At 37.5% G+C, this 15,749-nt stretch overlaps 1 protein-coding gene across 17 annotated transcripts in view; it reads right to left on the reverse strand.

The window, feature by feature from the left end:
* TRIP12 (thyroid hormone receptor interactor 12) overlaps nucleotides 1–15,749 on the reverse strand; it is a 140,259-nt gene that overhangs the window by 62,148 nt on the left and 62,362 nt on the right. For all 17 annotated transcript variants that reach the window (XM_045794170.2, XM_045794178.2, XM_045794173.2 and 14 more), the window contains 2 exons: nucleotides 5,591–5,696; nucleotides 2,849–2,985 (listed from right to left, as the gene is read on the reverse strand). In XM_045794170.2, the coding sequence (XP_045650126.1) occupies nucleotides 2,849–2,985; nucleotides 5,591–5,696 (243 nt within the window). The remainder of the gene's footprint in view (nucleotides 1–2,848; nucleotides 2,986–5,590; nucleotides 5,697–15,749) is intronic.

Below are 15,749 nucleotides of genomic sequence, written 5' to 3' on the forward strand. Positions count from 1 at the left end.
TAAAACACTAGAATGCTGACAGAATTCAATTTTACTTGACAGCAACCTTAAGGGTTTACCAGACCCCTAACTACAAGAGGCAGCAAGAAGACTTTTTCATGAGTGTAATGAAAACCTTTGAGCAAAGCCAAAAGAATAACCGTTAGTAATGTAATTATGTCTTATATGGGCCCTGGTATCAGGTGATATGGAGCCATCTAAGTTTTAGGGATTCCAAACAAAAGTAGTTAAGGAGATGAAAAAAAAAAAAACTTACAAAACTGGGTTTGCTTTCTTTTTACAAACTGACCTTATTCATTTCTTGTGAAATTAAGATTCTCAATGCAAAATCAGATGCCAGAACACAAGCTGTTTTTCCTTGCCATCTGATTGTTATGCAGGTAGTAAGGAAGAATACCTGACTTCTCACTTTAGTATCTCTAGTATCTGCAAGACTTTATCAGCACTATGAAAAGGTACACAGTTCTGATGAAGTCCAAAACCAGACCCCCCGACTCATGGGAAAATGTGGGGAACATTTAACTTTCAACTCCAAGAGCTAGCATCTCTTCTATGAAAAGCCAGGGAAGTTGGGCTCCATAATGTAAGTATATTTCAAGGTGACCGAGGAGGCACACCGTTAACAACAAATTTTCGTTAAGTGTCAACGATACTGGAAAAGTCAGGGTGATATGAGCAGGTCTGCCAAAGACAGAGCAATGCTTTATCACTACATGTATAAAAAGCAATATGCTTATTTCAATGACTTCACTGGAACAGGTCAGGAAGATGGGATCTTCAAAAATAAATAACGCTGGGAGAAAAAAACCATAAAAACACTTAAAAGATTAAATGAATCTCTTTAAATTAATAACATTATTTCAAAATAAACTGTTTACAATAAAGAGTCTTATACCAACTGTCTAAGAGCCGTCTGTGAACAGATCCTTGCCAAAAGATACTCTAAGTTACCACCATCGATTTATACTCCACGTTAACTTAAAAGGGTTTTCTCTTTAAATTCCAATTGTGCATACGGAGAAACTAAAGCACATCACACTGAAAAACTTAATGTAAAGTTAATAAGGAATTTGCTTCTTCCCGCAGCACTGCTTCAGTGAGCTGGCAGAGGATTATTCCTGGAGCACCTAGAAGGCATCCTGCTTCCAAAGTGAAATGTAGTAGTGCGGTGCGCCCCGTGTATCTTTCCCCTAAACATGGAAAACACTGAGATCACACCATGATTTCGAATCTCAATAACAAGGAACACAAGCATTTAGGGGGTAAGTCTTATGAACTTAATCCCCTGAAGTTTTTATCCACTTAGGTAAATATACCGGATCAAAACTTCACACACCACCCCCTCGTTCTGGCCTCTAGTGGTATTCATCTGAAATTAACTCTTGTGAGTGTGGGGGAGGTGGAAGGACATAGTCTTTAGAAATGTGTGCTCTTCTTTTTGAAAACCTGGATTTCAGAGTCCCACAACCCTGGGCGACCTTAACCATATTTGCCTTAGTTTTTCATTTCTAAAAGAGGAGAACAGCACTCACACCTCAGCACATTGTTTGAACATTAAATGAGAATATATGTACAGTGCTTACTGCCATGTCTGCAACAGGGTACACTGCACCACCGTTAGCCACGGTAATCACTGTAATGAGCCCGCTTCAACACATGCAGCAGCTCCGTTTCTGCCATCCACGTGGGAACTGCCCCACTTCCACATGCAGACTTGAAATAACATTACAACACTGGGAAGCACAGCCTGTGTGTCTTCAAGAGCTTCAGTGATTTGTATGTGCAATGGACTGTACTCTCCCTCAAATGTAACCTTTTGGAAAAACTATTCTTAAAAAAAAAAAAAAAAAAAAGTACTTGAAAAAGGCTGCCTCCCACCAGAAGAGAATGTTCCAAGTCTGCCATGCCACTTATCACACAAAACCAGGCAAGAATGTTAAGCTGGATAGAGAGCTGAGACAAGGAGCATATAAAACATGAGCAGCGGTGGGCAAATGAGAACCTTCCTGGCAAACTAGGACATAGGCTCCACCACAGGCATGAAAGAACACTAGCACACACGCTAATGTTACGTGAAAGAGCGTTGTGAAAGAACACACCTACACCTAAGCCCATTTGTATCACTGACAGAAGGGACTCATCATACCCACGTTCATAGTGATGAACCGCAACATCTTCCCATCTGTTCTTAATGTTAGAGAGAAATGCCCATAACAAGCTACACTTTAAAACCTGTTGGCCACAATAAGCCTCTGAGGTATTAGCCTTCTTTTCCTCTTGGTGACTGACGCCTATTTAAAGCTGAAAGGGTTGGGGGGCAGCCTTATTTTTGTTGTGCTAAGATATCAAGAAGAATAAAAATAAGCCCATAAAAACATAAACAGCATTCTTAAAGTTCCTTTCAAAAGGAACACTTATTACTTTTTAGGGGTTTCAACATTTTCCATTAAAATTTACAGGTGTATGAAGAAGCAATTTAATCCATGTCCTTACTTTCTTATTATGAACTGAAATTTTCAAACAATCACTGGGTAACTACTGTATGTCCGCACTGCTACAGAAGAACCTTCACAGAAAGTGGTATCTTTCCTAAAAGCCATCTGAATATAATTAGTACAAACTTGGATTTGGAAAAGAATTAAAAAACAAGAACAAATGAATCCAACTCATCAAAAAACCAAACCTATCAAGTAAAAACAAAGGAGAACAAGTTTATCTGAGGTAGCATCGAGTATACCTCTCTCCCCTCTCTTGCCTTTTATCTGGTATGCCTACAAGGAAATTTATCTCTAAACAAATCAGTAGGATACATAAATGCATTTTAGGGCTAAGACACATGCCAACCTACCTGCAGCTCCTTGGGGAGTTTCGTCTGTCCGTGCAGCTGAAGAATTCACTGTCTCCTGGCTGCTTTCAGGGTCCGCCATTTTCTCCTGTCGACGAGCTTCAGCTGCTCCTCTTTTGCCCAGGCCAGAGCCTCGCCGACTACAACAGAAAGATGCCATCACAGGCAGCACTACCAGTGACCAGAAGCAATGTCCACGCAGCACAAAGCTCCAATGCATGGAACACAAAGCCAGTTTCTTCTTTTGCCATAGAAATTGTTGCAGAAAATCATTATGGGTAACAACCAAGACTTTGTATATTTAAAATTCTTCCAAGTTACACTGCATTCACAGTACATGCTTTTGTGATGCTATGAGCTGTTGTCACTCTTACAGACAGAAATGATTTCTAAACACTTCAACTAAATGGAAAAGTGACTTCTGCTGAGAGAATTCAACTCATTTAAAATAGATCCCTACTTCCAGGCTAAATAGTGGATCAACATAAAGAATTTATATCTGACAGTGGGGGGGGGGGGGTGGAAGAGGATAAGATGTGGGAAATTCCTATCACTTAAGTTCCAGATAACTTAAATCACCGAAAAAAGAACTACCCTAATAATGAACAAGAGATCCATCTTTTAAAATAAAGAATTAAGGATTTAACATTTATAAATACATACAGATGACTCTGAGGAAGACACTGGCTTAGGATTGAGGCACAGTGTAATATGGAAAGAATAATGATCAGTCATTTCTCACAAAGCAAGTTACATTTTATTGATGATGATTTTTTTCTATTTTAATAGAGAAATCAGTAAGCAAATCAGGTAAAAACAAAAGATTTCCCTAATTACTATAACTTGGTATGGTTTAAATAGCAGCCCTCCAATTACCTCAGGAAATGAAGAAAACACACTACTAAGGAAATGTTTTAGACCAAAGTCAAACTGCAGTGGAATTAGATGCCGGCCAGTAAACCAGGAGGAAGCAGCAGGCATAAAAGTGACATTTAAAAGAAGGCTCTGAATTACGAGACAGTACTAGAAGAGTTTGTTCTTCCAAGTAGTAAAAAATCCTCCCTAAACAGGGATTTGCTTAGCCAATCTTTTCTTCCACACAAACACTCCAGACCCAATTTACCAAGCTACAAATTAGTGAGATTCAAATTAATTCATCTATTTAACATTCAATGTGCACCAGCCACGTGACACGCACTGTACTCAACACTTTGCTTGATATCCTCAAGGAGTATCAGTCTAAAGAGAGATGAAGACAAGGCTGCAGCAGGCTGTAAAAGCACTAAATTTAAGAGGAACTGCCACTAATTCAGGAAAATTTGAAATGAAAAGCTTTCCCAGGCAGGTGGCTAGATAGCTTGTAGAAAGAATAACCATGTAAAGTCTAAGTAATTTCACATGCGCTAAGAACGTGGCTGTGAGTAGGAGGAAGGCAGGCAGCCGACAAAGATGGGACAATAGATTACCTGACTTCACATCAACTTAACATTAATTTTCAACCACAGTGAATTCAGTTTATATCTCAGATTATGCACTCTGGGTAAACCAGATTCAAAATCTAGCCCAAAATTTTTAGACAAAAGCTTTGAAGAACTAAGAAATTCTCAGAGTTCTCACAAAACTATTGCTAAGAAACCTCAAAAGCAAACAGGTACACTAACTCCAGACATTTTAAATAACATTTTAAACAATCCAGACAGAACCAGAAAATTAGTGGAAAAGCAGCGATTTAAGTGGCACAAGTCCTTTTCTTACGACTTGCAACTAACTAGTCGTTCTGTTTCCTTATGTCACTATCGTACCCACCACCAAAAGCAGTCATTGTCACTTATCTTGGAGGACAAACAGCAGAGCTAAAACCTTTCAGCTCACCTGACTGAGAGTAGCGAAAAGGCAAACTGAAATCATTTGCCCCCATCACTGTCTTCTGGCACATTCAGAAGAAAGAACAAACTACATATAAAAGAGGAAAAGTCCTACCCAGCTGTGCATAATCAGCTGCACAAGCGCATGTGAGCAACTGACCACGCGTGAAAAGGTGAGGAAACTGTTAAGAAAAAAAAATGTTAACTTTAACCTACGACTCTCAATCAGTTAATGAAAGAAAGTGAAATAATACACTGTATCATATCGAAGGTAGCTGATTTTCTGAAAATGAGATCCAAAACAGCAACTGAGGAAAGTGGGAACTGGAGACGTGAGAGCAAACACATAACACCCACATTCCTCCGCGAGGGGTAGGTGCTGTTAATACAAAATGAAAATGAAGTACATCTCTCCTCCTTATCCACTAAACTCAAGCGGTCCCAACACTTTGAGAAACTAATTAGGCAATATTACAGCCATTAAACAGGCATCCCTTTTGATCCATTAATCATGCTACTGCGAAATTTAGCTACCTTTAAAAAATCTGCATAAAGATGCTGATTAGAGATTTACTGGCCAGCTGGAACTCTGAAAACAACAAAATGGCCAACTGCTGGCAATAACTCTGTGAAAATAATGTAGCAACAGAGGAAAAGGTAGAGGGTCAGAGTGTTGTCAAAAAATTGCAGGATTAATACTTAGCAAAAACATGTACATCAACACTGGGGAAGAATTCATTTGTATACTGGATAAGTCTCTTTACTACTCAACATTCAAGTGAAAATTTCAGTAATTTTTGAAAACTTAGGGAAGGATTCTAATGAAAGCTGAGCAGAAGACAACGAACCGGCTCATAAGCTGAACAAGCCCATGTCCTACCTGGCACTAGCACAGGAGCCCGTGGTCTTCTGGCGTGTGCTCCGCCTCAAACTGGGGAGCTCAGCAGGTGGGGATTCACTGCGCTTCTTGGTAGATTTTCTTAAACCTATTCATGTGAAATACAAAAGTGAATTTTTTTTAAGTTATCATAAATTAAAAATTACACAATCCTTCAGGTCAAAAGTCCATTGCATCGTCTATGGGCTCTCTAGCACTCGACTAGGTTTCTGCCAGTTTGCCTTTACTTACCCAATCCATCCTGGCAAGGTTAATATGGTACCTGGCATACCCCGTCAGGATAAATCCCACTTGGGCCCAACTTTGACTCCAGCTATCCCACACCATGAATGACGGTCCTTCTCCCCTCATCCCATCCCCTTTAACCACTCCTATCATCTCTACTCCTCCACTAACTAAAGCCAAGAGATTTTTTTTTTTTTGCATTTACTATCTATTTCAGGATTTTATTAAATTTAACACATTTTCCATTTTCATTCAGTAGCACATTACATTGTCTGTAAGCTGTGCCTTTCATCTAGTTTATATAAAGTTCATCAATTAAGACTACAAGAGAACAAAATGCTTTCTTTTGTTTACACCACCCTATCAGCAAGGAAAATATACTTGAGGTGAGGGTTATTAGAATGTCCTGTACAGATAACCAGAAAATTAAGGGGGAAAGTCAAACAAGCACACCTTACATGTTATTCTGGAAGCTAACTAAAACCCTTCATAGGGTTAACAGATTCTAAAAAGGTACAGCCATTAAGCGAAGTCTATTACCATTTCATAAACAATGGGGAGGCCATCAGAGCAACGGTTCACCCTCCCCCTTGCCCAATGTTATTATACATTATAACATACTGGGCGGTGTGCTCTATCTAAACAAAGACCTCCAACAGTGAAAGGTCTCCAAGTCAAAAGACTTATTTCCAGGAGAACTACAGTGTCACCTTAAAGAGCCAGCGTCTCCTTCTTCAGAGACTAATTACATTGTAAAAACAATTCTCCAGGTCACTTGTTCCCCCCCATGTTTGGTTGTTTTTTTTTTTTTTTTTAAGATTTTATTTCTTTGATAGAGAGCACAAACGGGGTGGGGGGGTGCAGCAGAGGGAGGGAGAGGGAGAAGCAGACACCCGATGTGCAGGGAGCCCAACACGGGGCAGGATCTCAGGACCCTGAGATCATGACCTGAGCCAAGGGCAGACACTTAACCAACTGAGTGACCCAGGTGCCCCATCCCCCAAGAACTTTTAATTTTTGACCATTTTACTGCTTCAAAGTGGAATAACAGAAATTCCTTACTCTTGATTTTGTTAAAAACACCAGTAAACGGTATGGGTAAGAGAAGGTAAAAAGGATTCTAGACAGGCTTAATTTTAAACCTCAGTTTATTCAACTTGGGATGGTCCCTAAAGCATGCATATATATAATGAAAGTTGCTAAGTGAAAAGCACACTATTAAGGAATTTTTACATATCAAACAGAAGCTATAAAGACAAAAATCTACATTCAGACAGGCATTACCATTTAGAAATCTGAACCACACCTTTCAGCCCTTTTTTCCCCCAAAGTAAATTTTGTGAAAGGTTATCCAGACTCCTCAAACTGGCACAAAAGGACCAAAAATGAAACTTGAAGTGGGGAAAAGAAGATTGGCCTAAGGGTTTGTTAAATTTCAATTTTTTTAGATTGATCTACCAAATAGCATTATCACCAGAATTAACTTAATGTGATCACAAATCAATGCTTGATACCCCGTGCTATTTTATCTTTGTCGGGACACATATCCTGTCACCGGAAAGACGAACATGGCATGTGGACAGATTATGGGACTAGCTTAATATATTCAACCAATTAGCATCAGTTTTTTAAGATTTAAAAAATTCAGAAAATATTTTTAAATGTTTCAGAAAACATTAAGCTTCTCTTTCTATTTGACTTGTGCAACTAAGTTAGAATAGACTAAAAAACATAAAATTCATAGAAAAAACCACGAGTGCATATTAAAAACTACACATTTTCACCTCTAACAACACTTTAAAAACCTCTGTATTATTGTTACTAATATTAGATTATGTGACACTTAACTGTCTTTCACACATACCATGACACAGTAATGGACCCTAGCAAAAACGTTTATATCTAGTCAGTGACATTCAAAATAAAATATCTAACTAAACATACTGTGGGCTCCTGCTATACTGCTTATGAGGGGACAGTATACTTTCTGACCAAACTCTCATACTTTCACCACTCACGTCCTATTTTAGACTTAGGTGTTTAACTTTGTTTTAAACAATTTCATTCAGACGTCGTTTCTTTATGATAAAATATACTCACTTTAAATAGATGAGATTCAATATGGAGTTGAACAAATGTATCAACCCATATAACCAACACCATAATCAGATCAGGAGGGAACACTATCATCACTCTACAAAGTCTCTTCATGCCCCTTACAGTTAATCCCCTCACCCACACTTCGGGCCTCTGGCAACCACTGATCTCTTGTTACTGTCTATTCTAGAATTTCATAAAAATGGAGTCATACAGTGTTTTGGAGATTTCATGTTGCTACAGAGATTCGTAGCCCATTCCTTTCTACAGTAGAAAGGTATTCCTTTGAATGGATGTGCCACAATCTCTTTATCCATTGTTGGTGTTAAAAGTTAAGAGAAATGTACTAAATTACAGAAAAGTAGAGGGCCCCTGGGTGGCACAGTTGCATACGCGTCCAACTCTTGGTTTGGGCTCAGAGTCGTGAGACTGAGCCCTGCATTGGGCTCTGCACTCAATGCAGAGTCTGCTTGAGACTCTCCCCCTCTCCCTCCACCCCTCCCCACTGTACTTTCTCCAGGAATGAATGAATGAATGAATGAATGAATGAATGAATGAAGAAATAAATCCCAGGATAAAGGAGCTGCTACATAAACCATTGTATAGTGGAAAAGAGGTTTCCCTATTTTAACACTACCTGAGGGCAGGATGAGAGACAAACTAGCTTTTACACGTATATCTGCTCCAAAAACTGGAACAGGGAAACACCTCACAGGTGGTAAAGACTGATAATTACTAATTTATCAGTATTTCTAAGCAAATCAAGTCAAACGTTAGAAGAACTCTATAAATTCTTCCAAAATCTAAAACATTCTTTAGAAGATTACAAATGTCAAACTTTCTGGGAAAAAGGAAAGCTGAAGTTGTTTGCAGAGCAAGCTCTGCCTAGAGAATGGGGATAGCTTAACCTTTTTTTTTTGGCCATTCAGCTGACGATGCCAGAACACACTGTATTCACAATTTTAGACTGGCTATAGTTTTCAAAAGCACTTTCAGATACAAAGTTATGATAATTCTTACTTTTCAGACATAAAACTATTAACTGACATGCTTAAAGGTACATAACCCAGACAAACTACGTAATTCCTAAGTTTATTTTGAAGCAGACCAGAGGTTACTACATCTTCAACATACTTATGGCCAAAGTTAAAATTGTGCCTTACAGGTTCAATTAGAAAACTGTTCAAACTCTTCATATAAGAACACTAGTTTTATAGAATCAACATGTGTTTCCTTCCATTCTACTGGTCAAGTAAGAGTTATTTCAATAAAAGAGGAAACAATGTAAGTGTAAACCAACAACCCACTGAAAATGAATTAAAATTCATGTGCATGGAAATGCAGGCGCATGCGCGCGCGCACACACACACACACACACACACACACACACAGCCTGTAATGCAGCAAAACTGCATTTGTCATTTATTTTTATGAGGCCACTCTGAGAAGCATCCAGAATACCACTGGTCAAATTCATATATTAATGTCTACAAAGGCTCTACGTAATGAAGTTATGTATAAATGTAGACATACTTTCATCAAAGCTCTTGACAGTATTTTAGTATAAAAATATACGCTCTTGTTCCTACAAATATATTCTGAAAATCTTTATTCCTGTGGATAAAAATGAAACTGGAAGTTAGTATTATTCTCTTAAAAGTCCTAAATGCTTTGTTCCTCTACAGCATATATATGTCTTAGCCCCACCCCCTCTGTTTTTGGAACAAGCATTCCTAACCCACAACTAATTTGCTCAAAGTTCAGGGCTTCATCTTTTGTAAAAACATTAGTTCTTTTGCAAAGGTAGGACATACAAAATGTGAAATAACTAAATCTCTTACGTATCTAGTTGTAAGCTTGGATTTCTAAAATACAACATCTTAAAAGAATGAACAGACTGAGAGCCTTAGGAATTTTATTTTCTGGACCCTTAACTAATATAAACGTAGGTATGATCTTGGTGCTTTCTACTTATAGTGATTTTTCTTCTCTACTTCAAAATTTTGAAAGTATTACTCTTTGCATTACAATACCATGGATGATTCCAATTTTGTAATTTGCAGGAGGAATGCGCACTAGTAACATGATCTGCCTACTTCAGCACAAAGTAACCAGAGGTAGAACAGTATCAGTCCTAGAAAGGTATGGTTTTCACTATTAAGTCAATTAAGTTACTTGAAAAGAAAGAATAAATAGTACATATTCACTGTCATGCTTTTATTCTATTTTTAGTTCTTTCATGAATTAAATGAGGATGCTAATCTTTGATACGGTATACACATATGGTCCCACAATAAAAATATAGCCATTATAAAATAATCTAACAATGCAATAATTAAACGTTCTTAAAGATTCCTTCTGTTGTATAGTGAAAATAAACCGAAGTGTCAATGTATTCTGGTAAGATAAGGATAAGGTTGTTCAAAAATCAAGTGAGATGGGGGAGAGACTGACCTAACACATTTACTCAGTGAATAATGACTGAATTCAACTACATGAATGTTTTTATTCTCCCACTTATATATCCATTTCAAAGTGACCTTTAAAAATAATCAAGTTGGGGGTGCCTGGGTGGCTCAGTCAGTTAAGCATCTGCCTTTGGCTCAGGTCATGATCCCAGGAGGGAGCCCATTTCTCCCTCTCCTTCCCTTTCATTCTCTCTCTTGCTATCTTGTCTCTCTCTCAAATAAAATCTTTTTAAATAAATGAATGAATAAATAAAATTATCAAATAGACATCTATTGTATAATATCCAGAAACCACTGCTCTGAACACTTTTTTTTTTTTTTAAATTCTTTCGAGAACTCTCTCCTACCCCGTCTCCATGTGATACTGATAGAAGTACCATTCATGGTACACTCCCACTATATGAGTGGGACTCAAACTGGCCAGACTATTTCCATCATAGCCAACTGCAATCCTGCCTCCAAAATAGTGATTCGTTACGGACATATGATCCAAGGAAATCAGGGGCTTTCTTACAATTTAATACATAAATGATTGGATAGCATCTTTGGGAAGGAGAGGGGAAGGTGTGAGAGTCATAACATGGGTTTGGGACTGACAGGATCATCTTTTTGAGCTCCTGGATCCAACCAAGCCTGAAGCTAACCTATCTATTGGCTTTACCAGTCATATAAACTGACCAGTGTTTGTGTGTACACCATATAGCATACAATACATACCATATAGTGTGTGTGTGTGTATACACACACCTTATATAATATACAATTATATTAAAATTTTTGGTCTAAGGTAGGTGTTGACAAACTGCAGCTTGTGGGCCAAATCCCAACTGGAAATCCTGTTTTTGTACATCCCACTAGCTAAGAAGGGTTTTTACATTTTAGGGAGTTGTTAAAAAGAAGAATATGTAACAAAAACTGTATGTGGTCAGTAAAACCTAAAATACTTACTATATGGACCTTTACAAACAAACAAATAATAATAATAATAATTAATGACCTGGACTTTGAAAAGAAAAAGCAAGAACAGTATATGGACTCACCTAAGTTTCAAAAATCAGTCCAACATTAAAAAACAAAAATTTGTCCAATAAGACATGAGCTAAACAATATCTCATTTTCAAGTACTCATTTTTCTAGAATTAGTTATCTTGATTTTTTTGACTAATAATTTTTGCAATACTCCCAAAGGTAACAAATACATCTCCTTTTTAAAATAGTACAGTAGACAAACCAATGAATTAGGTACAGGAACCAGTTATTTTAAACAAGGGTATTCAAATTCAAATGTTCTAACTCGTTTACATTTAAAGGTATCAAAGGATGATTAGGATTGGTTTTTTTGGAGGGGTGGGGGAGGATAGGGTTTTGTAATGCAAATCTCCAATTCGTTTATATATTTTAAAAAGCTATCAATTGTGGCGCCTGGGTGGCTCAGTTGGTTAAGCATCTGCCTTTAGCTCAGTCATGATCCCAGAGTCCTGGGGTTGGACTCCCTGCTTGGCAGGGTGTCTGCTTGTCCCTCTCCCTCTGACCATCCCCTCCACCCACCTTGTGCTCTGCCTCGCTCACTCTCTCAATAAATAAAATCTTTAAAATAAATAAATAAAAATAAGAGATAAAAAGCTACCAATTATTCATTTATTTACATGTTGAACCTGTTTCAAAAGGTATTCAGAATGACTTGTCTTTTCTTCATAAAAGGGGAAAAAATGTACCAAATAACATGAGTACTATCGCACATGTAGAGTTCAATTTACAATCATGCAATGGGGCCATTTTGCTACTGGAAAAAGTAGACCCAATAAAGAGAATTAACTAACAGTGGGAATATTTTCAGTAACTTGATCTTCATTCCTTCAGCCAAAACGGAATCATGAGAACCTGGTATAACTTGGTGTTGCTGTGTGTCTATTTTTAGTATACACATCATTATTAATGGTTACTTTGCCAAAATAAATTCACAAAATGGAAAGTTAACCTAACATATAAAAAAAGGATCACAGATGTTTAAAATCATTCAGTAACAATAAAAGATGAGTTTTGCAGATGACAATAAGGTAAATCCCAAATGGAATTTTCTAAGCCAAGTTTTTATTTTCTAGCCAATGCAGAGCAAATTCATGCACTGACTTAGCAATACAAATTAAACACGTTGGAAATGTACAAAGATATTCATCTGAGCATTACTTTTAATAATGAGATACTGGAAAAGAGCTAAATGTCCAATAATAGGGAATGGTAATAAAAACTGCAGGAATACAGTTTTAGCTAATAAGTATATGAACAGATTGGCATTTTACACTACTATTGGGAATGGAAATTCATATATCCCTACAGGCAATTTGAAAATATACATCAATACTTAAAAAGAACATAACCAGAAACCTAACAAGTAGATAATGATGTAAATTACAAAGCTTTAGTCAATTAAAAGAATTTAGAACAATGTAGATGCCCATTAATTGAGAATGAACTAAATTAGGTTACATCCATTTACAGCCATTCAAATGATGTAATTCATAGTTCTTTTGAAAGGAAAAAGGTCTAGTGTTTAGGCAAATAAAGCACTTGGTTTCTTCATACCTAAAACACGGAACTACCTCATTCTGTTGTAATGAGGATAAAATTTAATGTGTGTCACATGTCTAGCATGGAGTGTGGCTATAATGGGCACTCTATTATCGTGTGGAGCAAATGCCAACGTTTGAAGAAATATGTGCATATACATGACAAAGTGTGTGTCTTCTGGTTAAAGATAGATAATTGGACACACATACATTCACTTCTGTCCTCAGAGAAACTCCACTAAACTAGTATTATTAAAAGAATCTGAGGCATAAATCCACAAGGATAAGAAGAATGGAAGAGATTACTATCACAACACAATTTTACAAGATGAAAAGCAGAAATCCCAGCACTAGAAATTCCAGAAAACTTAAAGTAGAAAACTAAGATAAATTACCAATGAGAATGGGACTCAGAATCCCACAAAGTTCAGGAACTGATGGTACCAGGTACCTCTGGGATGACTCTGGAATTAAGACTAAGGATTGGCTGATAGGCTGTTTATGAAGCAGTAAGATCCCCAGATCCCCTCCCCCACTTGCACAGCTGGGTAACTGTCTCTCTGCTGACCCAGCAAAACACAAGACCTCTATTCTTTAGAAAGTATAAAATAAAGAAATTCTCAATTAAAGTACACAGCTGTATCTAGGTGCACCATACCAAAATGAGAGAAGGAGAGGGAGGATCAAGTACGAACAGACAGATTAGATGACACATGGCTTCTTTCCTAGGCCTCTTTTCCTGCCCAACCCCCAGACCTCAGTCAGTCAGCTTTCACCTCTAGGCAGGAGGAATCTTCTCTGTGGAATTTCACCAAAGAAAAAGATCTAAAAATAATGACAGGCTTCATAATGACCAGCCAAAACAGATCACCAGAAAATGGATTTCAGTGAAATCTCCTCTATGTGTTCAGAGCTTACAGATTAAGTGTTGGGGGACCAAAACCTGAGTATGAGGAAACAACCAGGAATTACCAAAACCTGAGGAAAACTCCCAATACGAAAATCAAAACCAAACCAACCTCCCTCCCTCCAAAAAACTTCATGAGAACTGTGTACAGAAAACTCACCATTAATGTCCTCAAAAAAAGAAATGCATCCATAATAAAAAGAACAAAATAACCTCTTGAAAATAAAAACAACAGAAAAAAAAAATCAAAAGAAAGGTTGGAAGAAGTCGAAGAAATCTACCAGAAAGTAGAAGAAAAAAGCAAAGCCAGAATGAAAACATCAGAACTTTCCAAGAGGACAATCATCCAAAATAATAGGAGATCTAGAAAGAGAAAAGAAACAAGGATACAGTGAACAACCATCCTGGTTTGCTTGGCTCTAACCCTGGTTTTAAGGCCGAGTCCTGAGTCTGGGGGAATGCCTCAGACCCAAGGGAAACCAGGACTGCTGGTCACCCTAGTAAGAAATGAGGCCAAACCCACAGCTATGGCAATATAATGGAGGTAAAGATCTGCAGCTAGAAGAATGGGTTACATATACAACAGATCAGGAATCAGAATGTTTCCAATAAAGAAAGCTTAAAAATAATGTGTTTCTTCAAAAATTTTAAGAATCATTTCTAACCCAGCACTCTATAACCAATCAAACAAGTACCTAGGTTGTATATTATCAGACAGTCAAAATCTAAAAACAATAAAAAGGCTTTTAAAAATCTCATAAGCATTTTTTCTCAAAAAGCCAAGTGGAAGAAGATACATTCCCTCAAAACGAAATAGTGAACCGGGAAAGATGATGTGGGATCTGGAAACAGAAAGCTAAACAAAAGACTGAAGAAAATGCCCAGGCTAAATAAATAAAAGCTGTGAAGCAGGCATAAAAGAGTAGCCATCCAGAGGCCTTATTTCTTCAGGACAATTTAACAAAAGCAAGTAGACAGCTTGAGAAAAGATTCAGACAATTAGTAAAGAGTTTGGAGCGATGGGTTCACAGAAAAGGAAAACAACATCAACAAAATAGTTATTTAAAACAAGAAAACCAAAACTGTGTTAAGAAAGGAAACCTTCCTACATGACTCTGTAAATGGCATGTATGTATCTATACAAACATTGGGCGGGCACTGATCATGCCTGGGCAAAGGGGAAGTGCATACAGTACATGGTTGGTGGGTACAGAAGTGCGGTCACTTTCAAAAAGGGCAGGCAATTGTGCTCAAAGTGAAAAAACCCAACCAATAAACACATGAGCACATACACCATATACATGGAAATAAACACCAAAATAATCAGCACTGGGAAAGGGCAATGTGGCAGGAAGACTGCTGGGTTTGGTTTTTTTTTAAACTTATATGTAACTTTAGTAAAATGTAATTTGGCTAAATTAATTCTTATTCTGACCTGATATACAAAAATACATACCATGATTGTTTAAAATTTGCAATGTAAAATAAAAGCCCTTTTTGGGGTACCTGAGTAGCTCAGGTGGTTGAGCTTCGAACTCGATTTCAGCTCAGGTCATTGAGATCAAGGCCCACACTGGGCTCCGTGCTCAGGGGTCTGTTTTTCTCTCCGCTCCCCCTCCCCCCGCAACCCTTTCCCTCCGTCCCCCCACCATTTGTGCTCATACTCTCTCGCTCTAAAATAAATAAATCTTTAAAAAAATAATAAAAATTAAAAAAATAAAGTCTTCTTAACAAAGAGGGTGATGATACTAGTTTCTATTCAGCGTTCTTTTACAACTTGGCAACTCATTTTTGTAATTTAATGTATTTTTTAAAGCCCTTTGATTACTGGAATCAGTAATTTTGCAACGCACTTACCTTTTAAAATTATTAGAGCT

The sequence above is a fragment of the Ursus americanus genome, chromosome 1 (genome assembly GCF_024610735.1).
Source record: "Ursus americanus isolate L20-20 chromosome 1, mUrsAme1.1.p, whole genome shotgun sequence".
NCBI classification, from domain to species: domain Eukaryota; kingdom Metazoa; phylum Chordata; class Mammalia; order Carnivora; family Ursidae; genus Ursus; species Ursus americanus.